The 25,733-nt window shown below is 35.2% G+C and overlaps 1 protein-coding gene, 1 long non-coding RNA gene and 2 pseudogenes across 2 annotated transcripts in view; 1 reads left to right on the plus strand and 3 right to left on the minus strand.

Moving 5' to 3' along the window:
• The window catches only part of LOC149387523 (uncharacterized), a 29,621-nt gene extending 25,629 nt beyond the window's left edge, over window positions 1-3,992 (plus strand). The window contains exons 7-8 of the mRNA XM_089622174.1: window positions 3,464-3,588; window positions 3,861-3,992. Coding sequence (XP_089478300.1) covers window positions 3,464-3,588; window positions 3,861-3,992 — 257 coding nt within the window. The remainder of the gene's footprint in view (window positions 1-3,463; window positions 3,589-3,860) is intronic.
• A 29-nt stretch (window positions 3,993-4,021) lies between these two features.
• Window positions 4,022-6,415, minus strand: LOC149387525 (pentatricopeptide repeat-containing protein At5g50390, chloroplastic pseudogene; annotated as a pseudogene).
• A 7,673-nt stretch (window positions 6,416-14,088) lies between these two features.
• On the minus strand, window positions 14,089-14,984 carry LOC149387526 (uncharacterized). Its single transcript, XR_016300671.1, has 3 exons — window positions 14,924-14,984; window positions 14,662-14,729; window positions 14,089-14,505 (listed from the first exon to the last, which is right to left on the minus strand). It is a non-coding gene; the product is annotated as an uncharacterized LOC149387526 (long non-coding RNA).
• A 7,609-nt stretch (window positions 14,985-22,593) lies between these two features.
• LOC149387527 (3-ketoacyl-CoA synthase 4 pseudogene) lies at window positions 22,594-24,758 on the minus strand (annotated as a pseudogene).
• Between the last annotated feature and the right edge of the window lie 975 nt (window positions 24,759-25,733).

Genomic DNA, 25,733 nt, shown 5'->3' on the forward strand with positions numbered 1-25,733 from the left:
AGAGGTCGATGATGTTATCCATTGATATTTCTTTCCTTTTTGTTAATCTCCGCTGTTTTGTTAATTTATGTTAATTAACGTAAATTTACATATGTGCAGGTAGAGGTCGATGGTGTTATCAATTGATATTTCTTTCATTTCTTTTAATACGGTGTTATTCACAAGCCGATCAAATTTTCAATACGAATTTTCGAAGTTAATACACGTGTATATATTTAGAATTTAGAAAAAAAATTCTATATTTGGCAAAGTTGGTTATTGAGCGTTTATTTCTTTCTAATTTTTTGTTAATCTCCGCTGCTTTGTTACTTTCAGTTAATTTCCGTTTATTTTACGCACGATAAACTTCGGCTGGCTGAAACGTTGGCTAGTATTTGGTTTCTATGATTTATGTTACATAAGGGTATTTTCGATATTTTCTAACCGTTTATTTCTGTAAATTGCTAGATTACGAAATTTACCAAACGTTGGCTACATCCTTAAAACTATGTTTGAAATTGGCTACGTTGCTAGATTACCCTAAAAAATATAAACCATCTTTTGAAAACTTAGTCATGAATATATAGTTCCCTACAAACGATGTCCTCGCAAGGAGAAAAAATCTTTTGCATCTCTGCCGAAACGGCTGTGTGATATCTCGTTTTTTTTTAGTCCAATAAGAAAAGTTATTTCTTTTTAGCTAGTTTTAGTTCTAAAAAAAAACGGGAGTGCATGATATATCTAATAACCATATATATAATAATATAATATAATATATTATGTATGGTTATATTTCCCTATATATTGTTATTATGAGTCTGACGTATGTTTTAACTTTTATGTTATATAATATATATATATATATATATATATATATATATAAGTTGGATACTCTTTATACTTTATAATAATATATTATTTTATTGGTTACGTATTATAGTGGGGAAGAAATAACAACAATTTTTATTTTTAAAAAAATATCTTTATATATGATATATGTACTTTATTTTTATTACGTAGAGTTTGTTAATAAGAAAGTAATTGGTTGACGCCGTAATTCTTGACTAAGTCTTTTGCTAGGGTTTTATGCCAAAACTCTTATAAATACACCAGACCCCATAATTCCTTTTCTCTTCTTTTCACGCCATTCTATCCCTCAGCCTTCTCTCCCCTTTTCCTCTCTATCCCTCTCTCCATTTCCAAAAAAAAAAAAAAAAAAAAAAAAAAAACCTAGCCACCAAATACTAATTAGATCATCTAGTGTAAAGCTTTGAAGAAGTGTTTTTTTTCTTTCTTCATCCCTAATCAAGGTAAATTCATGTAGCTCTTTGGTTTATATGAAAATTTATGGTTTTCTTTAACATTTATATGAACAACAATTTTTTTTTTTAAAAAAAGGGTTTCTGGTTCGGATTTAATCAATCACTGATTTTCATACGCTTACCGTGGCTTCAAAAATTCATCGATTCTTTTAGGAAAAGTTAGATTTAAGTGTCTTCTATCTAAATTTTTAATCGAAAAATATTTTTATAAAATACAGAATATTTTCCAATTATTTTCAAATCAGTGCACAGACCTGAGACCTATTCCCGATTTTCAAACTTTAAACGTTTACTGTGGATTCAACAAATTTGGTTTTGCGTTGATTCTTTTTGAAAAAGTTAGGTTTAGATGTCTTCTATCTAAACCTTTAATCGAATTTTTTTTTTTATCAAATACAGAATATGTTCTGATTATTTTAAAAATGGTGCGCAGACAGTTTTGGCGAAAATTTAAAAGTTAGATTTTAGCACTTCATTTATTTTTAATAAATAGTTAAAACTTAATTTGGCCGTGGTGCCTTTACAAAAAGTGATCAAAATTATGTTTTATACGTATTGGAATTTTTACAGAAGTTTTTTTAGAGTTTTAGTTTTTCACCGAAACCCTAATAGCCAAGGGTATTTTGGTAATTTCACTTTGAAAGTCGTTTTTGAAAATTTCCAGAACCTGAGTTGTCTTTAGAACTTCTTCAACAGTAGCTTAATAATTTTTTTTCCATCGATTAGGTTCCGAGCCGCGTAGTTTTTCCGACCCGTCTAGTTTTCCCGAGCCGTTCTCGACCAACGGTCGTAATTTCCGAAACGAAGGTGAGAATAATCTCACTGCAACACGGATTAGTTCAAAAATATACTAAGTATTATGTGATATGAAGTATTTAGGTATTGTGTGTGTGTTTGTTCGGAATGTGCTTGGTATGATATGGTATGACGATATGTGAGTTTATGTTATCTTATGCTGTGTATTGGAATATCTATAACACGTCTTATCTTTCTAGCTATGTTATCATGTATGTTTTTATCTTATGTCGCTCATGCTTTTAACGTAATAAACACGATTAATAAGTTAAGTAAGCAAGAGAGTCGTACCGCCTCTAACTACGGAGGTAACTAGAGGAATTTCTCGAGCCGAACTATGGGCTCACATTGATAGTTCCTCATATGTTTATGTATGTGACGGGGCGTTCTATGGGAGGTCGCAGCCCCATGGTTCGTTTCCAAAGTGTACACTGAAATCGGTACGGCTACTCTAGGGGACCCCCGAACTAAAATACGATAGACTTTCAATAGGGTATCTCATGTCACGGTTAATTTTAAAGTGCTAATAACCGGTTCATGCATTTTATTTTATTGATTATGTTTTGTGAGTTATAGTTATTCTCGCTGAGCGTTAGCTCACTCTATGTATATACGTCCGTGTTGTAATGGGTATTAATACACTTGGGCCGTAATTGTTTCACACATACAAACCCACGTTGTGGGCTTCAGAAATAATGGGTCACAAACATTCACGATATTTTTAATCAGTCCTAATTCTTAGTGCATAAGGACTATTTTTCTAATTTGTTATGATCATACATTATTTAGTATCCTTTTGTATAGTTTGGATTATTCATATTGTAAATTTTAAATTCAACGTGCAATATAAAAGCAATGTATAACGAGTTTGTCTTTTAAATTATTCCTAATATATTTTTAAGCAATTCTTATAATATCTTAATGAAATCATTGTTACGATGAGAATTACAAATACATTATTCACTTCCTATAATAGTTATCTGTTACAGAGTTCGACATATTCTTTTTAAATATGATAATGATAAATATAAGTAAGATTTAAATTTATTCTATAATGTATATGTATAGGATAAAGTAAATTAATCACCCAAGACATACTGAGGCTTCTTAACAAATGTAAAATTTATAAACTAGTCTATTAGTAGGACAATTAATTTTTATCGTATTGTCGAAGAGCACTTGCCGTGTGTGTGGGGACGAGATCGGGTGCAACAAGAACGGAGAGGTGTTCTCGGCGTGCCACGTGTGCAAGTTTCCGGTGTGCCGGCCGTGCTACGACTACGAGCGATACTACGTACATTTCCGTATCTATGCGCTGAGAAAGTTTCGTGAAAACTTGTGGCCTAAGTTATTATTATCCTGTTCAGGTTGTCCCAGGGTCGCTGGGGATAATGAAGACGAATTCGATGGAGAAGATTTTGACGACGAGTTTCCAGTTAAGAATCATCTTCAGCTTGATCACTCAGATCAGAATCCTCTTGCCAACGACTCGGTAAAAAAAAAAAAATATATATATATATATATATATATATATATATATATATATTATTTTCCGGAAGATCTATTTGAAGACATTTTCAGGGCAATTATAAATAATTATTTATTTTACAGGACGGTGGAGACAACCATAACAGTAATCAGCAATGGCAGCCCAATGTTCACGCTTTCTCTGTTGGAGGAAGTGGTAATTGGATTTCCTAATCGATATCAGAAATATATATATAGACATTCAATTAATTGCGTTGCTGTGATTGGAATGTGTAGTTGCTGGTAAGGAATTTGAGGGAGAGAGAGAAGGTTATGGCAATGAGTCCAATGAGGAATGGAAAGACAGAGTGGAAAAGTGGAAAGCGAGGCAAGAAAAGAGAGGAAATGTGCTCAGCAAAGACGGTGTAAACAACGTTGAAGCCGATGAGGATGATTACATGCAAGTCTCAAATCACCTCTCAATAAAAGAATAAATAAAAATTACTCACAACTGAATAACAAGAGTAGGCCAATTTTTATTTATTATTGAGCTATGATTAAATGGACAATCTTAACATTAAAGTTGTGTACTTGAAAAAGAAAGTCACCAATAATCTCCACAAGAGCAATTCCTATCTTTATGATACTAACTGAAGAATAGAAGTAAAATGAAACAAGGTGTAGTATAATTGTTGAAAGAAATTACCAATAATCTCCACAAGAACAATCTCCCTCTTTGAAATGGTGATACCTACTAGCGTCCCTGAGAACGATTTCTCTCCTGGCGACCAAAGCGATCAACTTGATCGCGGAGTGGCAATCGCCGCTGACCCGATGGCCCTGCACGATCTGCAGCGGCGTCCCGTCGGAAGTACTGATGATCCCGAACGAGATCGCGAGTTTCTCGCTCTGATGCGACGACCGTTCTTCGCGTTCGTCGAGCACAGAGCCTCGCTCAGGGACGTACCCGAGCTCTGTGATCTCGGCCGTCAGTTCCTCGAGTTTCCGGTAGATTTTTTCGGTTTCCGCATGGGTCTTGTCTCCAGACCGAAACACGTGGGCCTGTTTCTTCACCTCTATCCAAGTGCACGCCGGGAAAATCCTCAGACCCTTCCTTTTCAGGGTCCGAAGCACGGAAGAAGCTTCCTTTGCCTTTCCTGTGGCCTTGTATATGTTCAAGAGGACTAGATAGCCGTTGAGCAATTCCGGCTCCATTCCGTAGATCTTCTCGGCTGCGATTCTCCCGAGCTCCAAATCCCCGTGGACCCGGCAAGCGGTGAGAAGCGCGGTCCACATGATGACCGTGGGCTCGAACGGGGCTTTCAGTATCATCTTGTGGGCTTCTTCCAACCAGCCTTCTCTCCCGAGCAGCTCGATCATGCACCCGTAGTGCATCGCCAGAGGCTTGACCTTGTGGTCTCTGCTCATCGACTCGAAGATCGCCCAGCCTTGATTGGAGAGGCCCGAGTAGGAACAAGCCGAGAGGACCGCGAGGAACGTGACGACGTCAGGGATAGTCTTCCGGTTGTTCTCCCTCGTCATCCTCTCGAAGAGCTTGATGGCCTCGCTCCCGAGCCCGTGGTTGCCGTACGCGGCGATCATCACGTTCCACGTGATCACGTCCTTGAACGGCATTTTGTCGAACACGTTGCGGGCGTCCTCGGCGCTGCCCCACTTTCCGTAGAAGTCGATGAGCGCGGTGTTGGCGACGACGTTGAATCCGTAGCCGTGGCTCACGAGGTCGGCGTGGGCTTGCTTGGCGTGCGCTATCGAGGCGAGCCTCGCGCAGATCTTGAGGACTATGGAGAACGTGAATGGGTTGAGTTTAACGCCCGAGTCTCTCATCTCGTAGTACAAACTCAGGGCTTCCTCGGTGTGTTCGTGGCGCGCGTTCGCTGCGATGATCGAGTTCCAAGCCACCGTTGTCTTCTCCGCCATCCTGGAGAACACGAGCCGAGCTTCTTTAATGGAGTTGCACTTGCTGTACATGTTGATCAGAGCGCAGGCCACGAAGGCGTCGGCCACCACGTTGGACTTGACCGCGCAGGAGTGAATCTGCCGTCCGATCGTCACGATTCCGAGGCCCGAGCAGGCTCGGATCACGGGGGTGAATGTTTTGGCATCGATCTCGGAGAATTTCTCGTGGATCACGACAAACAGACTGATCGCCTCGGCGAAATCCCTCGAATCCACGAGGCCCGCGATCATCATGGTGGATGAGACCAAGTCCCACTCGGGCAATTCGTCGAACAGTTTGCTTGCGTCGATCATCATCCCGCACCTCACGTGCATATAAAGAAACCTCTTCCTCATGTGCAAATCTAATTCAAGGCCAGTCCTGGAAACGAATTTAGAGAGATTTTTCACTCCTCTAACGGAGTTCAATTCGATGCAAGCCCTTACCAGTGAATCGAGAGTACGGGTCCGGATTCCATTACAGCAAGCGATCTCCAAAACCCCGAAAAGCTCGAGTGCTTCTTCGTATCTCTTCCCCGAAACAAGCATCTCTATCTCATTACAAATCCCACTCATCGACCTCGTAGCCACCTTCGGCTCCTCGATCGATGCCGTTTTTTCCCTCTCTCCAACGTCCACCGCGAAACGTTTCGCCTCCGGGCGTGGCTGGAGAGAGCACTTTGCGCGGGGAGCCACAGCCTTCGGCGGCGATATCAGAGATCTCCGGCGCTCGAAGGACCGAGTATCGGAGGAAGAAAAACCGAAGACGCAAGAAATTGTGGCGGTTCGAGATCCGAGCGAGATATCCATGGCTATAGAGATGAGATCGTAGCTTTGGAAACACACGCAGAGAGAAGAAAGAGATTTGCTTCGGAGAGTACGAAGTCTGAGACCAACTCTCCACCCGTTTACACCATTTTCGACTCTTATCACCAATTTCAACTCTTATTTTATTTTAGGTACATGTCACATAAAACAATACCTATCTCCACATCTCTACCTCATCTCCACATCTCCAACCAATCACCGAACTCTATTTTTTCCATCAAATTGAAATATTAATTTTATATTCAACTTTCTCTTTTTATTTCCATACCTTTATATTTAGAGAAAATGGCGGCATAAATACTTGATGTTTGCGGGTTGTTGCACTAATATACCTATTGTCTAAAAGTCACGGGATAAATACTTAATGTTGACTTTTTGTATCTCCGTCACTACCAAGCCGTTAATTTTGGATGTCAATGCCACATGTCAAAATCTGGTAATTTTGATAATTAAAAAATGGATCCTTAAAAAATACATAATTCATCTATATTATTATTTTAATATATTAAAAAATTCAAAAAATTTATTCTCTATGACACACAAACAGATTAATTTTTTACTCAAGCGAAAGACATTACTAAATTAAAGTTTTCTTTTAAAATATTATTTTGGTTTTTAGTTCGGAATGATTAGCATTAATTGACTGTCAAATATCTTTAACATAATTTTCAAATTTTGTAATTAACTATACATATATTGACTTAAATTTGTGCCCAAATCTCTGGATCCGTCACTGCTCATGGACCAATAGAAATTTTTTGAAAATAATGTATTTTAAAGAAAATTAGATTAATTCTAAAATATTTAGTAATGTCTTTCGTTTGAGTAAAAAATTAAACAGTTTGTGTGTGTAGAGAGAGAATGGATTTTTTTTATTTTTTAATATATTAAAATAATAATATAGATTAGTTATTTATTTTTTAATTATCAAAATTACCAGATTTTGACATGTGGCATTGACATCCAAAGTTAACGGCTTGGTAGTGATGGAGATACAAAAAGTCAACATTAAGTATTTATCCCGCGACTTTTAGACAATAGGTATATAAGTGCAACAACCCGCAAACATCAAGTATTTATGCCGCCATTTTCTCTTATATTTATTTCATATCTTCCAATTATACCACTTATTCATTATTTAATAATAAAATATTACTCTATAAAATAATTCAAAATACAAATTAACATAAACTAAACTTAATATTTATTAATGTCATTTTAGTTTTTCTCAAACTCTAAATGTCAATGTTGTATTTGAAAATAAATGATAAAATATAAAATATAAAATATGAATAATTTAAGGATAAATATGATATAATTTTATAAATAAGTGCAAATGTATAAATTATAAACTTTACAAGGGCTAAAAAAATTAGTGTAGTGAATAGTGTTGCGCCATATTTGGCGCAACACTAAAATCAATTAAACACCCACGTCATTTTGGCGTGGGATATAGGGTATGGTTGGACTCCACCCTGACGCCATTAAGTGGGAATGACGTTCGGGTGGAGTTGGTCTGAAGCCTGAAAGAAACGGTTTCTTGCATTGTTAACTCCGCCTATGTTGTTTTGACTGTTTGTCTGAAGACTTAACATAAAATACTTTTTAAATCACTGACATAAAATACAAAAAAAAAAAAAAAAAAAAAAAAAAAAAAAAAAATTGGCTGAGTGACCCAAGAAACCACATTTCTAGATAGCGAGATCCGACCTTTGTTAAAATTAATAATAGTTCATTGAAAAATTAGTAGTTCTAGGCAAGGAAAAAAATGTCATTTTCGTTACCGTTTCGAGCTTCCTGATTTACGGAAAACCGACAAGTCGATGGAAAACCGAACGGAAAAAATGAGTAAAAGGGTATTCGATTTGCAGTTTTCTAATGCCGTTTTCCATGTAAAAACGACAACCCGATGAAAAACCGAACGGAAAAAATGTGCCAAAATATATTTAAAATATATACATGTAATACATACATATATTTTTAATTTTTAAACACATATAAATAAAATACATTATGTATATAATCTTTTTTAATAGAAAATTGTATATATATATATATATATATATATAATATTTTATAAATTTGTGCTATTAATGTATAATATTTTATAAATTTGAGCTATTTTGTATGTAATATTTTTTATATAATATTTTGTTGTAATACTTGATACATTGTATATAATACTTAAAAAAAAAACGACAGCAGAAAAAAACGACAGTAAAAACGACAAACGACGAAAATCGGCGAAAAACGACGACGAAACGACATATTACCCTTTCGACGGCCGTTGATTCGTCGGAAACGAATTTCCGGACGAAATTCTTGGAAATTCGTCGGCTTTTAAATCCTTGGTTCTAGGTACATAAATTTAATAAAAATTCAAAAGTGTCGATACAAATTAAATTTTTTATGAATAATTTAAATATAAATATGCAATCAATTTATAACGATTATTTTGTCTAATATTTTTTTTTTAAAGAAATACGATTTAAGGAAATAAATATATATTCCTTTACACCATAAAAAAATGAGTTTAGTTTTATTTTGTTGGATGTATCGAGTTCGTTGTGTATATTTTTAAGAGTTGAAACCTAGAATAAAGTCAATATAGCGGCTCATAATTTTATAATTTACTTTTTTTTATAAAAATAAACTCATTTGTTTTGAATATATCTCGACGAAGTCTATGATTAACTTTGAGTTACATGATTAAAAATGAATTTTATTTTTCAAAATAAAACAATTTATTTAAAAAAAATCATATAAAACTAATTATTTAACAAAATAACAATTGTTTTAAGTTTGCATCAAAATAATCAAAATTCTTATCTATTTAGAAATAAAACAATTTATTTAAAAAAAATCATATAAAACTAATTATTTAACAAAATAACAATTGTTTTAAGTTTGCATCAAAATAATCAAAATTCTTATCTATTTAGCAATTTTTTTATACAGCTATACTACATATAAATTGCATACCTCAATATGTAAATCTATTCACATCTAATATTTGCCTTTTTATTTTATTTTTTTTATTTGGACTATCTCTAATTTTTAGATAAACCTAACTAGCTAATAATATACCAATAAAAAAATCAAAATGAATGATTTTTTGTAGGGCTGTATAAAACCGAACCGAAAATCGGATAAAATCGATATCCAAACCGAACCGAAACCGAAATTTGGAGCCACGTCAGCTAACCGAAATTCGGATTCGGATAACCGATCCGGTTTAAAAAACTGGACCGGATATCGGATTTGATTTTGGGAAAATCTGGATATCGGTTATTTAACCGATTTTTTTAATTAAAAATAAATATATATTAGAAAAAACTTCTCATATATCAACTCCTACTGCTACTATAACTTGATTTGATTATGTGATTTATAAAGGTATAATTTATATTTCATTAATAGGACGGTTAATTTTATCGCATTGTCTTATTATGTATTTGGTTCAAAATATTATTATATTACCATATCATGTATTGTTAGTTTGAAGAAGGAAGTAATATTTTGATATATGGTTCAAAATATTTTTTTGGTGTTGTTTGTTTCCATTCCATTGGATATATGGTTGTAATTGTAAATACAAACTGAATGTTAAATGTTGAGAGTTGAGTGGGTGCCAAACTAATTTGGATGTGCTCAACCTCTCATATATCATTCCTTTCTTTATCAATATCAATGAAGTATTATTTTTATTCCATTTTTACATTCATGTTTTTACTACCTGATTATTTATCATTTTAAATTTTAATTTTTTTGTTTGCATCAACAGATAATCATATACAATTAATATGCCAAAACGTAGTTTTGTTTCTTTAGATAGAAATAAACTGGTATAGTTCACAATGAAAGAAGATCAGTCCAAATAACAGTAAAAAAAAAATAGAAAGAAAAAAAAAATGGAAGCATGCTAAAACGTGAACATGCTTATACTATTTCCGATTTTATTTTGAAGTGTGGAAAAATGATCAAGACAACGTTTCTTAGTCCTTAACTATACGTACGTGCTTCCATGCTAATAATAAAAAATAAAATAAAGAGATAAAATATCCCACTTCCCCCTTTCAACTCATAAACATCCAAGTGAAATGTGGTTCCTAAGGAGACAAATAACTAATAATAGTGGCAAAAATATTAAATGTTTAGACAAAACACTACTTATATACTCATTTTTTTTTTGCAAAAATACCACATGTTACTATTTAGTAACGCCGTAACTACTTGCACCGTTAAGTTCAAACATAAATTTTAATGACGAAAGTATTAATACGTAACTAAATTTGTAACATGAGATATTTTTGCGTTAGGCAATTTATTGCCCCGTTAGGCTTAATGGAAATTAGCATTTCTATTCATTTCCAGTAAGTAATTAAAAAAAAATCAAATTTAAATGGTAAATGAAATTGACTAAACTGTTAAAGTTTTTTTTAAAAGGTATTAATATGTAAAATAAATTTCATCTTTATTAATAACTTAGAAAAAAAGTAAAAACATTACAACAAGATTATGAGTAAAATATTACAATAAGACAACATTTCTTTAGTAGTAATGTTTTGAAAGTTTATATCAAAATTATCAACTGTTTTTTTAGATAATAACTATAGACCAATTTGTGGACAATATTGTACATATATATTTGTAGAGAATATTGTAGAGTAATGTTATAGAATTGAAATGTGAGTTGTGAGATGAGTTGTGAAAAATGAATTAAAAGGATGTCTATTTATAGTGAATGTTTGGAAACGGGCTGGAAGTGTAAATAAAAAAATTATCAGTTGACGTCCCAAATTTTGTAACGGCCTAATGGAAACAAATGCCCTGCTACTGCCACCTTTCGTCACTGTCACTTCCGCAAGTGTGTCGGAATTTTTTTTCCGTTTCCAAGGCATACGAAAATTATTCATTCTGTGAGATATGTAACAGTGTTTGGAAGGCATTCCTTCCCATATGTGCTATACAATTGTTAGGTTTAGTCAAACTCAATTGCTTAAGTTGTAAATAGTCTCATTTACATCAGTTCTAAGTTTTGGGTTCCGGTCCTTATTAGAACAACGTCCCCTACAAAATTGATAGATTTTTCCATCAAAAGAAGGCTAATTGGTCTTAGACATTTTAATCAGAAAAGGTACGTTTGGATTGTAGTCTTTTAGTCCGAATTATTTTAGGGAGAATTGACCATATTACCACTTTAGAATTTAGACCATGGAAAATTTTAGCTTAATTAAGAGAATACTTCAAACTAAACTAAGACACATACGCATATTTAAAAGTTGAGATGCCTCAGGCTTAGGGGGTCCAGTGTCCCCTTCAAATTTTGAAAATTACAATCTTCACCCTAAAATTTGAATCAATGTTTATAATTTTAGCTCAAATTTATATATTTTTATAAATTTGCTTCCCTGATTTTTAATTTTCAAATTTTCCCCTCTCATTGGAATTTTTAGCTCCGCCATTAATGCGCATATTATGTGAGACATAGGCATAAATTGATCTATATTCTTAATATTTGAATAATTATTCTATGATTTAATCGACTAATTTATATAGTTTATTCTTATTTTTATCAATCTAATAAATTTTCCTTATTTTGAAAATTATGATTTAATAATGTCAAGAATGAGGGTCAATTCTTTTAATAAGAAAATTGAGGTCAAACTCTTTTATTACTATAATTATATATAAAATTTAGTTTTGACATTTGGCTCCCCAGTGTAGGGACATACGTAGCATTGACATGGCGTAGTTTGTGAGGGTGTTCGCGGTCAATGTGGAAGGTGTCTTCCTGGGGATGAAACACGCGGCGCGGGTGATGATCCTGACGAAGAAGGGAAGCATAGTGTCGATCTCGAGCGTGGCAGGTGTGGCCGGGGGCTATTGTTAAAGTTATGATTGAGTTCTCGTGCGTATTTCTGATCAACACTTACCACGATAAACTCACTTGATCAAATAGCTTGAATTACGCGGAACTAATAATAATGTGAATTAGGGAGGGCTAATATGAAAAAAAAAAAAGTTCAAAGGGCTAATTCATTAATTTTTAGGGTAAATAAAAGGCAAAAAAAAAAAAAAAACTAAACTAAATCCGTACAAAAAGTGTAATGTATAGATACATGAAGTGATGGTGCAATATTGCTATCGTTTTCTGTAGGGGAGGGTGTCGTTTTTAGAGCATGGAAGTGCACGGTTGAAATTCATAATGAAGTTTAGACATCTCAATGATATGGTCATTTAGAGCTTTACTCACTGGTTTCATATCTACCGTAACGTACGTATAGGAGTTATTTTCAGCGACTAAAACATGAATGCGTGTCTAACTGCTATCTACTTTTATTTATGTCTACACACTGGTTAACTAAACACATTTAATTAGCATACGCCTTTTGACCTTTGACTTTGAGGAGAAACAAAGTCAACGTAGCAACTAACTCGCAGTAGTATCAAGTATCAACTATCGATTCATGACTAAATTACTTCAAAGCTTTAAAAGTGTTTTTTTTTTTGGATTTGGATACGGTTGTACAATTTATTTTTTTTAGCTGTACATATTTATGTCTCATTTCATCTTTATTTTCAAATCAATTCTCTTTTTAATGGAAAAATATGTTTATATACTAAATATATAGCATTTCTAAGAAAAATAATGTGAAAGAGGCATAAAAAGCTACTATTCTCAAAATAAGGCAATTCATATAATTTATATAAATTTTTATTGTCAAGGCCCGTCACCGGACAAATTAAATGCCGTCAGTTATTGAACTTTTTTTTTTATATAATAAATCATCACTTATACATGAAAAATATGTTAATATAAATGGACGTCGTCATGTCTACTAAAAAAAATGGACGTCATATTTTCTTTTCATAACATAGTTATAACTTATAACTAGGTTTATTAAACATCAAACTTTATAATTCTTCGAAGAAACAAAATTATAACGCAAAACATCACACCAACGATACAACAAGATTCTCTTTTTTTTTTCTCCTTTCAGTTTCAAGCTTCAGACTTTACCCTTAGTGAGTTAGTGCATTACAAGCAGTTATGGAGTTAGCTCAAGCTTTACCCCTCTCAAACATCATTAGTTTTAAAACGAATTTCATTGACAAAATTCATATTGATCCCCCAAAAAAATGAAATATCACCTAGCCCCATAACTGATAACGAAAAAGAAAAAGAGGGAGTCAGCTAGGAGACAAGATTCCGCAATATATATAATTTCAAAGTGTTAGACGAAATAATGAGACGGAGAGAAGCAGCGCGGGGAATCTTCGCAATTAAGGGCGTTTCTCCTAATTTTCTAACATTTAAGTCCTTGCCATCAAGGACTTCCAATTTTTTTTTCCTCGATTAAACCCTCTGATCTTTTTTTTTTTTTTTTGAAAGCAGCTTTGCTGCAGTGGGGATTGAACCCACGACCTCCACACAGGAGGTGGTGTGGAATTAACACTAGGCTATCCTAGGTACCACATTAAACCCTTTGATCTTAACTCCGAAAGTTATGACAATTGATAATAAAAAAAATATAAATCAATACCTATTAAAATAAATGAGAATAACTTTGATAAAATATGACTAATTCTACATAAAGTGTAAAAAAAAAAATTAAGCTAGGACGATCAAAATACCCTTGAAGACTAACAAAATCACTGCGCCAAAGTTGGACAAAAAGAATATAGTTACTACCGCGACAAACATAGAATCATAACTTTCTCAATTATTTTGGTCTTCATTGGTATTTTAGTCAAAAGAGTCATATCATCCAAATCAATCATATTTTTATCAAAATTCTCAAATAAAGTAAATACTTTATACTGATTTTTATCGATTGAAACTTAATCACATTGCCCAATTTTTTCATCGAGCATCACTATAATTTGTACATTAATCCGACTTTAACCGTCGATATTTGTTATAAATCATACATACTATTTTCAGGCTGAGGCTGTCACAGTTTTTGGGCTAAATGAGGGATTAATAATTACAAACAAATTACAACTTATATATAATACCATATAGTCTTAATTATTTTTAGGAGAGTCCTGAAGAATCTTCTTGAGGAGGCGATTGTAAAGGAATGGTCGCTCTATTTGAACAAGATGGCCTGCGTTCTTGATAGGGTAAAGAGTTGCTTTATGACCTAATTTCCTGATGGATCAATATATAAAAATAAAAAAAATACTTTTCGTCACATAAAAAAACGATATACGTACATACTTATATATGTATATGAAATTGTATCACGAGAGGAATAAATAAATATATATACACTCAAGAGAAGGGAAGCATAAGAAAGATTCTTACTCCTTTGTTTGCTTGACTGTTTCTATGTTGAAAATCTGATCCTCTTCACCGGAAATAATGTATACTTTCTACAAATATTCAGTAGAAGATTTCAATCATAATTTATAACGGTCTATAGATAATTATTACCATGTTTTCCCACTAAGTAATTTATAACGGTCGTATGTTCAAAAAACTTGACGGTAAATATAAATGTTAATTAAGTAATTCAAAAGTCAATACAGCTAAAAGTCGTATGTAAATTCACTTTAATTTATAGTACCTGTGAGAAGTTGGGGATAACGAACTCCTCGTCTTTGATAATAACAGCATTTAGAAGCTCGGTTCTCTCTTCTCTACACTCAAACATGACCTGTGATATATATACCCTTTCTACACGTGAATAACATTTACATACCCTTTTTTTATTTTTTTATTTTTATTTTTTTGGTAAGGTTTTGTCATCTTTTAATGTGATAAAAAAAGGATTATTTATTCTTTTGGTAAGACTTTGTCATCTTTTATTGTGATTGGAAATTAAGGGGCGGTTTGGTTATGTTTTCTGTTCCCGTTTTCTGTTTTCTGATTCTAAATTCTAGAAAACAGTTTTAGAAAAACTGTTTGGTTATGAATTTAAAAAACAGATTTAGAATCATGTTTCTGTTTTCTTTGAAATTTGTTTAGAAAACAGAAAACAATAAAAAGTTGTTTTCTATTTTATCTCTATACAATTGAATGAAAAACATAACCAAACAACATTTAAAATATTTTGAAACGTAATTTTAAATCTGTTTTTTAAATTTAAAAATTAGAATAAGAAAACAGAATTTAAAAACAGAAAACGAGTTTAGAAATCTAAACCAAACGGTCCCTAATGTTCTGGTTGTTGGCGCAATTACATATATATCTTCTTTCTTGAACTGGACTTATATTCTTTCTTGTAGGCAGGCCCGGCCCAACCATGAGGGAGCTAAAGCAATTGCTTTAGGCCTCATGTTGAGGAAGGCCCCAAAATTTCGAAAAACTTATTACCTCAAATATCGTATTTTATAACTAATTTCTAATAATACTTAGATAGTTGTTTTTATTCCGAGAATAGCTTATTTAATTCTAAGAATATCTCATTTATTGTTTTTCTCTTGTTTAAATTTGCTTCAAATGTGATAATTACAGTAGGTATCTTATTTTTAAAATACAATATATCAATTTTCATTCTTTTTCTAATAATATATTTTTCTATTATAACAACATCTTAGTTTCCAATTTTTTTGTTTCTCTTATTAATGTGTTTTAAATAATTTTACCATATTCAAACTAAAAAAATTGTGATTTGAAATTAATAAGATAAAAAAAGGCCAAAAGACAAAAAAAAAATGACTTTCATGTTAATTATTTTTTTTGGGATGATTGAAAGAAAAAAAAAATTAGGCCCCTTTTTTTTCTTCGCCCAGGGCCTTCGATTTAGTTGAGCCGGCTCTGCTTATATAAAAATCATATATGTAGTCCATTAATTCTTCTATATATATATTCTCCAAATTAGGCTCTCTTATGTGCAAATGAATATAAAAAAGTAATTATCATTTATATTTCTCTGTTTATTATTGTTTTTTTTTTCTTTATTATTTATGTTGTTTGCGTTATAAATATCAATTAGACATTTTTTTTTCCTGATTGTTATATATTGTCAATAATTTTTTGTTTGGGCTACTTTGCAAATATAAATAAAGAATAATTGCGCATACTACCAGTAAAAATTAGTAATTGGAGTACAATAAAATTAAGAAAAAAAAAAGAATAAAATTTGCATGTTTAAAAAAAATTTAAAGGCCCTATTTCGAACTTTCGCTTTAGGCCCCATAATCTATTAAGCCGGCCCTGCTTGTAGGGGAAAAATGGAAATAGCTTGTCCAGAAAAGAAAAAAAAAAATATATATATATATATATATATATATATATATTTGCTAGAAAAGATGTAGAAAAATCAATTAATCGTCAACGCTCAAAGGACTTGGGCATTGATTTGAGCATTGATAGCGTGTGACAGCCGTGTGTCATTAATGACATGTTTTTGTTGCTCAATCAAAACTACGAGAAAATAAATTGTAAAACTCTTATTACATTTCTCCGGTACAAGTATTCATATGAACCAATTAGAATTGGTAGTTTTGACATTTAAATATTTTAATATTAGGGTGTTGCATAAAGAGTACTATTTATCAAATTTTCAAATTATAAGTGCGACTTAGATGTCATGTGGTGATACATATGTGAAACACTTCTCTTAATTTTTTATAGGTACAATGATCGTCTCATTTTACAATAAAGCACACATATGTTATTTTCACTTGGGAAAATGATTACTTATGATATGTTTTAAAGGTTTTTTTTAAGGGAAAAGGTTTTTCATAATTTAAACAAGTAAAATAACAACGTCCTAGCAAAAAAAGAAAAAAAAATTAATAATTAAAGTAGACTAAAATACTTACTACTTCTAATATTTGGTAGAAAAGTATAACGTCCATAATTTAAAATATTAGGATACTTAAAACTGACCTAATATATATATATATATATATATATATATATATATATATATATATATTATATTTATACACACACACACACATTGAAAAACAAAAATAACTTGTAGTAAAGTATTTTCCATGCCAAATGCTTATTGAACTCCTGATTCATCTCAGTTACATTTAAACTCAGATATATATGAAATATTTTTATCGAACAAAGGTGGGTTAGTTTTATGGCCTAGAGCAAATTAACACAACTATCTATGAAACACAATAATTATATATGTAGCCTATCTACTCCATCTATCTATCTATCAACTCTCGTCCAACTAGAAGCATTTTTCAGATTGTTTGACTTTGACCCAGAAAAGGGGCGTCTGTGAACTCTCTCTCTACAGAACCTTTTCTCTCTCGAAAAAACCCTAAGTTCTTTATCTCCGCCGCCCCCCTCGGGATTCGGACGCCGGTCTCTCGACTCCGACCCGGGGGGGAAGGCGAGGTCGCGATTCTTCGCGAGTTTGGTTTCTCCGGTGCTTCTTCGGATTTGTGCGACTTCCAAGTCGAGCTCTGTTTGCTCTTCTCCTCCGCTTCGTCGGCCGGCGCTGCTCCCGTCTCCATTCCTTGCCCAGGTCCGAGATGACTTGGATCTTGGAAGGGTTCGTGTCCGGCGGGAAGGTAGGTTCTGTTTTGCCTTCCGGAGATGCCGTCCTGTCCGGCGCCGGCCCCGTCGTCCCGGTGTTTCAGATCCTTCTCGGCGAGGATGCCTCCGTTGCGGATCTTGAGGGGTGGCCTCGGTGGCTTCGGTGGGTCTGTGGTTCGCAGGTGGCCTCGGTGGCTTCGGTGGGTCTGGTCTCGGATCCTTCGGTGGGTCTGTGGTACGCAGGTGGCTTCGGTGGCTTCGGTGGGTCAGGTCTCGGTGGCTTCGGTGGGTCAGGTGGCTCCGGTGGGTCTGGTCTCGGATCTGAGAACGGTTTGGCGGCTTCGGTGGCTTCCTCTGTTTTTCTCTCCGACTGGAGTGACACGGAAGAGTATGTGGTGAGACTCCGAGCTAAGGATGGGAGGGACGTGGCTGAAGAGTTTTTCGGGTGCAGAAGTGGTCAGATCTGCCATTTTGGTTGTGTTGTGGTTTTTGTTTTGTGTTTTTACTTAGTTATGCTTTATGTTTTTATGCTAGTTAGCCCAGGTTGCGTTGTGTTTGACTTGGTTTATCTTGGACACGGATTAGCCGTTGTCCACTATCCCGTTGTGGATTTTCTGTTAGGTTTTGTTCTATACAGGTTGAAGATGCATCTTCTTCGTGGTCATCAAACCGAGATTGAGTGGATCTTTTCATCTACCAATTTTGGTTTTGTTGAAAGAGCCCTATGTGTGCTCAATTACTGTGCTCGTCGCTCTTCCACTTGTCGGAAGCATGCACAAAACGTGCGATTACCGGAACTTAGTGTTAGTTTCACTTCGACTTAGGTTTGAGGTGTTCCATGTACTAAGGTGTTTTTCTCCTGTATTGATGGGTTTTTACCCAATTTTAATGGAAAATCCGTGACTTTAAAAAAAAAAAAAAAAAAAATCTATCCCTTTCCAAAGAGTGTCCTTCAAAATTACACTGCAATTTCTTTCAATATATATCACGTTCGTACACTAATTACAAGGTCATTATAGTAATTAAGTTTAAGATACTTCGTGTCGGTCTCGTTTTTAGCTAATAACAGGCACTCGCTTTCTTGCCACAATTTCTAACTGAACTGAATGCACACACGGATATATTTATACGATATACATAAAATATATATATATATATTATTAATAGATTTAATAGAGTAACTACTAACTATGTTAAGGATAGGTTAACAAGCTCCCAGATCTAAGCTACGACACTAATTTTTCATTAGGACGTACGTATATGATACTATATCTATCAACCACTATAATAACAAATAAATAAAATTCGGCAGTTTAATATACCACAACAAAACACATGCAAACTTTATGTTTCAGACTGATACCATATGGTGATGTGTATATAAAATCAATGTATAGTCCATACATCACACGTGTACATATTCGTCGGTATCTACATCGGTAGCGGTACTTTTAATATCTATAAAATATTCGTCGAGATACCGGTTATCGACGGAGATACCGACGAATATTCTATAAAATGATATATATATATATATATATATATATATTTCAAAATAAAAATCTTAACTTATATTAGTTCTATTTTATTTTTCAAATGATCTTAATGTTCTTCATATTTGGGTTCCTTTCGTTTCTTTACGAGGACACAAGACTTGATATGAAATTATTATGCATAATAACATGTGTACTATAAATGCTCTCTGTCAACAATAATTCAAAAATTAAAAATAAAATTAGTAAACATATTTTACAATAATCTAATTTTTTTATTTAAAAATTAAAATTAATAAAATTGAACATAATTCTACCGAATTTTAACTATTTGACTAACGAATTTTGTAAAAAAAAATTGGACGATATTTTAAAACTATAAATTATATTACACATATCATGCCGAAACTCATCAAAAACTTAGATATCGGCTAAATATAGTTAGATATCGCCTATATTTAAAACTTTGGTCCCACCATATATATACAAAGGACGGTAGATATCTCTGAATTTTGAAAATGAAAAATTTTATATTAATTAAATTTTTATAATTTTCGCCCTAACTTATATATATGTTTTTTTAAATTTCCCCTTGAAATTTATTTTTTCAAATTGGCCCCAATCGAGCTCCCGCAACTATATACATATATATTTATTAGACTAAATATATATATATATATATATATATATATGTATATACCTGTAGGAAGTGTTTATAGGCCCAATCCGGGAACCACCACCGCTTGTGAACAACAGACCGAAGAAGCCTCCTCAATCCTGGGACAGTCTCCGGCAGCATCAACTCCGGCACCGACCCGGCCCCAACACGCCGGAGAGCCTCCACGCAGTCCGACTCCGTGACCGCCACGTTCGAGTTCGACAGCACGAGCCGCTCCACGACCAGCCCGGCCCCGCCGCCATCGCAGGCCATGTGGGCCCCGACGATCCCGCCGTAGCTGCAGCCCACGAGCGCGGTGACCCGGCCCCCAAATAATTGATCCCAAGCAACACACAAAACCAACAAATTTTACTGATTTCAACCCGGAACCAAAAACCCTCAAATATGGAACCAAGAACCCTAGCTTCGAATTTCAATCCAAGGAGAAGAATTCTGACCTCAATCCACAAATTCAAGCTTCTTTGGAGGGATCTCACTTCTTTCCCGGTGGTTTCTCTTGCTCCGGCGTCACCGTGGCTCGCAGCGGCGTTGTTCTTCCTCAGCTGGAGCGCGCGGCGATGGAGACTCGGGCGGGACAGCGCGCGACAAGAAGAAAGGAAGAAGAAGAGAGGCTAGGTCGAGTGGTGATGATGAGGCTCCGGCGTCCTCGCGACTCCCGGCGACGTCTCTTTTCCTCGGCCTGAAGCGCGCGGTGGAGGATGGGTCACGGCGGCCACGGCGAGCTCGCGGCAGTGGCGCTCTGCTCGGCTGGGACGCGCGCACGGTGGAGCTGCTCGATGGTCGCTCTTGCTCCGGCATTCTTTCTCGGCTCCCTCTCTCTCTTTCCCTTTCTCTCTTCTTTCTTTTCTTTCTTTCTTCTCTTTCTCTTTCCCGAGCAGTTTCTTTTCTTTTAAATTCTTTCCCATTTTAAAACTGAATGAAAAAATGAGGGGGAGAATTGGCCCGCTTAAAATTTTAAACAATCAGGTGCGACAAAGTCGCACCTGATACTCAAAAGAAAAAAAAAATTTAGCGAAATTTTTTGGACTTCTGGTTGACAATCTGATGCGACTAGTCGCACCAGAAAGTCATTTAGATGCGACTTTTAGGTGCGACTAGTCGCACCTGATAGTCATGCGCATCAGAAAACTATATTTGTAGTAGTGAATGTTATGGACAATGATGTAAAATGCTATATAATTAATGATGTCACATCATTAAATGTAGCTAGATTTTAAATATGCTTGAAGCTAGCGTTGATTAGATCACAAATCCAACGTTTCAAGTGACTTAGTCTGTAAGAATTTTTTTAAAATTTGTATTAAATAGACTGACTAATCCAGTCATCATCCAATACACTGCCCTAAAATTAATTCAAGTCATCGTATTCTATAGATAGTGGCTTATCCATACAACATTTTTTCTCGGTAAATAATTTCATTAGAATATTCCAATTTTATTGGTTTTAATTTCTTATACACAAAGCCTTCATATATATGTTCATATATATAGTTCATATATATACATATATACATATATATATATATATATAGCTCATTCATTCCAATTTGAAGGAAAACACAGAACAAAGATGGCTCTGTAAGAAAATAGCACAAGTTTTGGGGATATGCCTTATTTTTTCATCCTTTCTCCCAAACCAGGATTTTAATTGCGTCACGCGAATAGAACACTAGTGACCGTACGTTATATATAGAGTTTCGCAATTTTTATATGTTTGACTGGTTTACTGTTCGGATTGACATATTATATGACCAAAAAGTAGAGCTCTCACTTAATTTCTAAACGCATGACGCAAATAAAAAATATGACCAAAAGTAGAATTGAAGCGTAAAGTGTTCTGTTGATGACATATTTTGTATTTTAATTATTATAAGGATCTGTCACGCTAACTGTTTCAATGCATGTACCTAGGATTTGTATGGAAGCTGCCAATATAAAGTTATTTATGGAGCTTTGATTGTCTCTAGGTTACTTAGTACTGTATGTTTAATATACATTTGAACTTTCAGAAGTTCTATTAGGTAGAATAATAAAGATATTCATAACTTGCAAACATTAACAAAAATTCACGTTTGTTCACGCGTTTTTAAGTAGTAAATACAACCACGATTTGTCATATTTGATACAAATACCAACCACTTATATATATAGCATGAAAAAAAAAAGTCATCAGCAAAATTTTTCAAAATTCGATTATAGTACCATAGAATATATATTTGTATCACTAACATGTTATATTTAAGATTATGTCATTTATGTATGCTTCTAAACCGTTAAATATGTAGAGAATTTTTTTGAACTAGACATATAACATGTTATCATGCGAAAATACTCTCATTCCCATGTTATCAAATACCAAGTTGGAATATTTCTATTCCTTCCCACGTTTGCATTAAATTTCACAACTATTAGAAGTTAGAGCACGAACACAAAAAAACACACAATACTTATCAAATCAAACCAAACCAACCAAACAAGAGAAACCGTACGTGCATGTGTCATACCACTCACAACTCAAACAAACCACCCTCACTCTCCTCCGTACGTAAACACACAAAGTACACACGCATATATATATATATATATATATATATATATATATTATATACATACATATCATCGTTGAACAACAGTGACCGGATAATCATGAATACAGTCATCCCAAGGGTTCTCACTCGACGGTTCAACGTCCCTGATCGCCTCCCAAACAGCGCTGTTGCACTTAAAGCCGCTCCCGAACGCGATCTGCCAAACCCTATCCCCTCTCTTCACCCTCCTTTTCGCCTCCACGTAGGCGAGCTCGTACCATATCGAGCTCGACGACGTGTTCCCGAACCGGTGCAGAGTCATCCTCGACGCCTCGGTCTGGTCCGGCGAGAGCCTGAGGCTCCGCTCGAGCTCCTTGATCACCGCCCGCCCGCCCGCGTGGATGCAGATGTGCCCGAACGCCCGGCCAAACTCCGGCACGTACGGCCGGAGCTTGTTCCCGGAGGGGAAGACCCGCGCGAAGGCGAACCGGAGCTGCTCGGAGACCGGGAGGACGAGGGGGCCGAGCTCGGTGATGTTCCGGCGAAGGGCCCGAGCCGCGACGGACATGAGGTCCTTGGAGAGCGAGACTCCGGTCTCGCCGGCGACGTCTTGGCGCTGGACGACGCACGAGAAGGCCGAGGTGTCGTCGTCGGAGCCGCCGCGGTGGGTCCGGACGGCGTGGAGGAGCTTGTACTTGGCGCTCCGGCGGGATGAGGAGAGGAGGAGGGCGGCGCCGCCGACGCGGAAGAGGCAGTTCGGGAGGAGCATGGACTTGTCGTTTCCGAAGTACCAGTTCTGGGTGATGTTCTCGGTGCTGACGACTAGGGCTAGGGTTTCGCGGCGGAGGAGGTCCTTTGCCAGGTCAACGGCGATCACTCCGGCGCTGCAACCCATGCCGCCCAGGTTGAATGTCCGGACATCGCTCCTCAGCCGGTACCTATAGGGCATGTAGATATAGACCATATAGTATGCTTATGGAAAGAAAAATGATGTAGATGGAAGATTTAATGTTACTATATGTAAAGTAAATCCTATAAGGTGAATTGGGAACCCTAGCTGCTAGCTATATATTAAGTTATATTAGTGATTATATTAGCTAGGTCCTTTGAACTTTAGCTATGGTTTTATTATTTATTATTCCAACTACTTGTTGTGGCAATTACATGCATGTTTTATTTAATTTGTCATCATTTAATTATGTTTTATATTATTAACTGTAAAAAAATTACTGATAATTAATAACATGATAATCATTTTTTTCCAAAATAATTAATTACTTGAAGATCAGTTTATCAATTGAATTATAATTTAGATATATCTAAAAATATGACCAATAACCCTTAAATATGACTTGTTATACCAAATATTGTTGACCAAACTAATTGAAAAATTATGATTATATAGTCTCTTTTTTTTTCTTCCTCTTCTTCTTTGGGCAGTGAGGTGCAGACGTGCAGTATACTATTAGCTACTAAATATATAATTTCGGTCAAACTTGTAATGTTTTCTGAATTTTTGACATTTTGACAAACAAATAAAAAAAGTTTGTTATCCATATATTTCAAAATCTATCATTCAATAATTCCAATGTCACAGCTGTTTGCCTAAACTAACTAAACATACTTTGAAAAAAATAAATGGAGGCCTCTCAGGCCGTACCTGTTGACTATAGCGGCGGAGAGGGACGGGGTCAGAGCGAAGAGGCTACAATTGACGACGACGATCCCGACATCCCTGGCAGCGACGACGCCAGGGTTTCCGGCGAAAAGGGCATCGACGGCGCCGAAGACGACGGACTCGGCCTCGGCTCGGGCGTTGGCCATAGAGAGGTCGGCGGGGACGCGGTGGACTCCCTCGGGGAGGTAAGTCTCGTCCCCGAGCCCCGAACGAGACAGGATCTTCGCCTGAAACTCCATCGAGGCCTCGTCGAAGCGGCCGGCGAGCCGCGAGTGGTTCAGGAACTTGGCCGTGGACGCCTTCAGGTGCGGCGGCGCCTTGAAGCATGCGAAGTTGACGAGGTACACCGGCCGCGGACGCCTCGCCAGGTATATCACCGGCGAGATCGCCGCCGCGGCGAAACTGGCGGCGGCGAGGTAGTCGCCGGAGCTTCTCCTCCGCCTCGAGAGCTCGGCGAGGATGGTTACCGTTAAGGGGACGAGGATTAGGGTTATGAAGTTTGTGGTTAGGTAGTCACGGACGAGTCTGATGTGTTTTGTGATTTGGCTCTGATGAACAGCTGAGTGATCGTTCATGTTTGTTTTTTTTAGTGAGTGAGTAGTGAGAGATTACTGTAGTTTATTTTTATAGAAATGGAATGAATCTATATGCGTATATATATATATATTAAAATCATGGTGTGTATTAGGGTAAGAAGTGTGAGCGTTGATGTTGGGAAAGAGGTTTTGGAGGGAAGTTGAAAGTTGATACAACTACTACAACCACGACTCGTACCATACACCGTACATGTAGATATTGAGGGAATAATTCATTATAATTTCTTAGGTATTGTTATACAGCTTAAGGCAATGATTTTCACATAATCGTACACATCACAATCCATATCTGCATGCCTGGTAATTTTGTTACATATATAATACATGTATTATGAAAATAATCATATGATTTGAGTTGAGACCACTGAATATATATATATATATAATATATACCCCTATATATATTCCTTAACACCCACATATTCTAAGAGTTAAATTCTCGGTATTTTACATAATCATGTTTCCTAGGACACAAAAAGTTCAATTCTAATTATTATTTATATATGGTATTTTTGGAAGCGTTAGTAAGCTTGAGTAAGAGAATTGAAATTGAATGTACGTCCGTACAGTTTGGTCTCAACGGCTATATTCATGTTGATTATCTTTGATGCCCAAATTTAATCGATATAGACATGAATATCGAATTTTGATTTCAGCAAACTTCACAAATTTTAGACAGTCTTAGAATTTTATTTTGGTTCAAGTTTGAGTGGTGACATAGAAACAATCGGAAAAAAAAAAAAAAAGAAAAAAAAAAGAGTGGGCTTCTGTTACCTCATTGTTACATGTTAGTTTCCTTTTTATATAATCTGCTGTAATCTCATGATAGTAGCGATGCAAGAGGACACAATCCTCATAATCAAGATATTTGTGTCAAATTTTAGAGGACTCCATTATGACAAATTTGTGGATTTGATATCTGGGATTTTCATGATAAGCTTGCCTTGCCTTGAC

This window comes from Urtica dioica, chromosome 8 (genome assembly GCF_054948205.1).
Source record: "Urtica dioica subsp. dioica isolate 48M chromosome 8, U.dioica_male_clone48M_v1_H2, whole genome shotgun sequence".
NCBI lineage: Eukaryota > Viridiplantae > Streptophyta > Magnoliopsida > Rosales > Urticaceae > Urtica > Urtica dioica.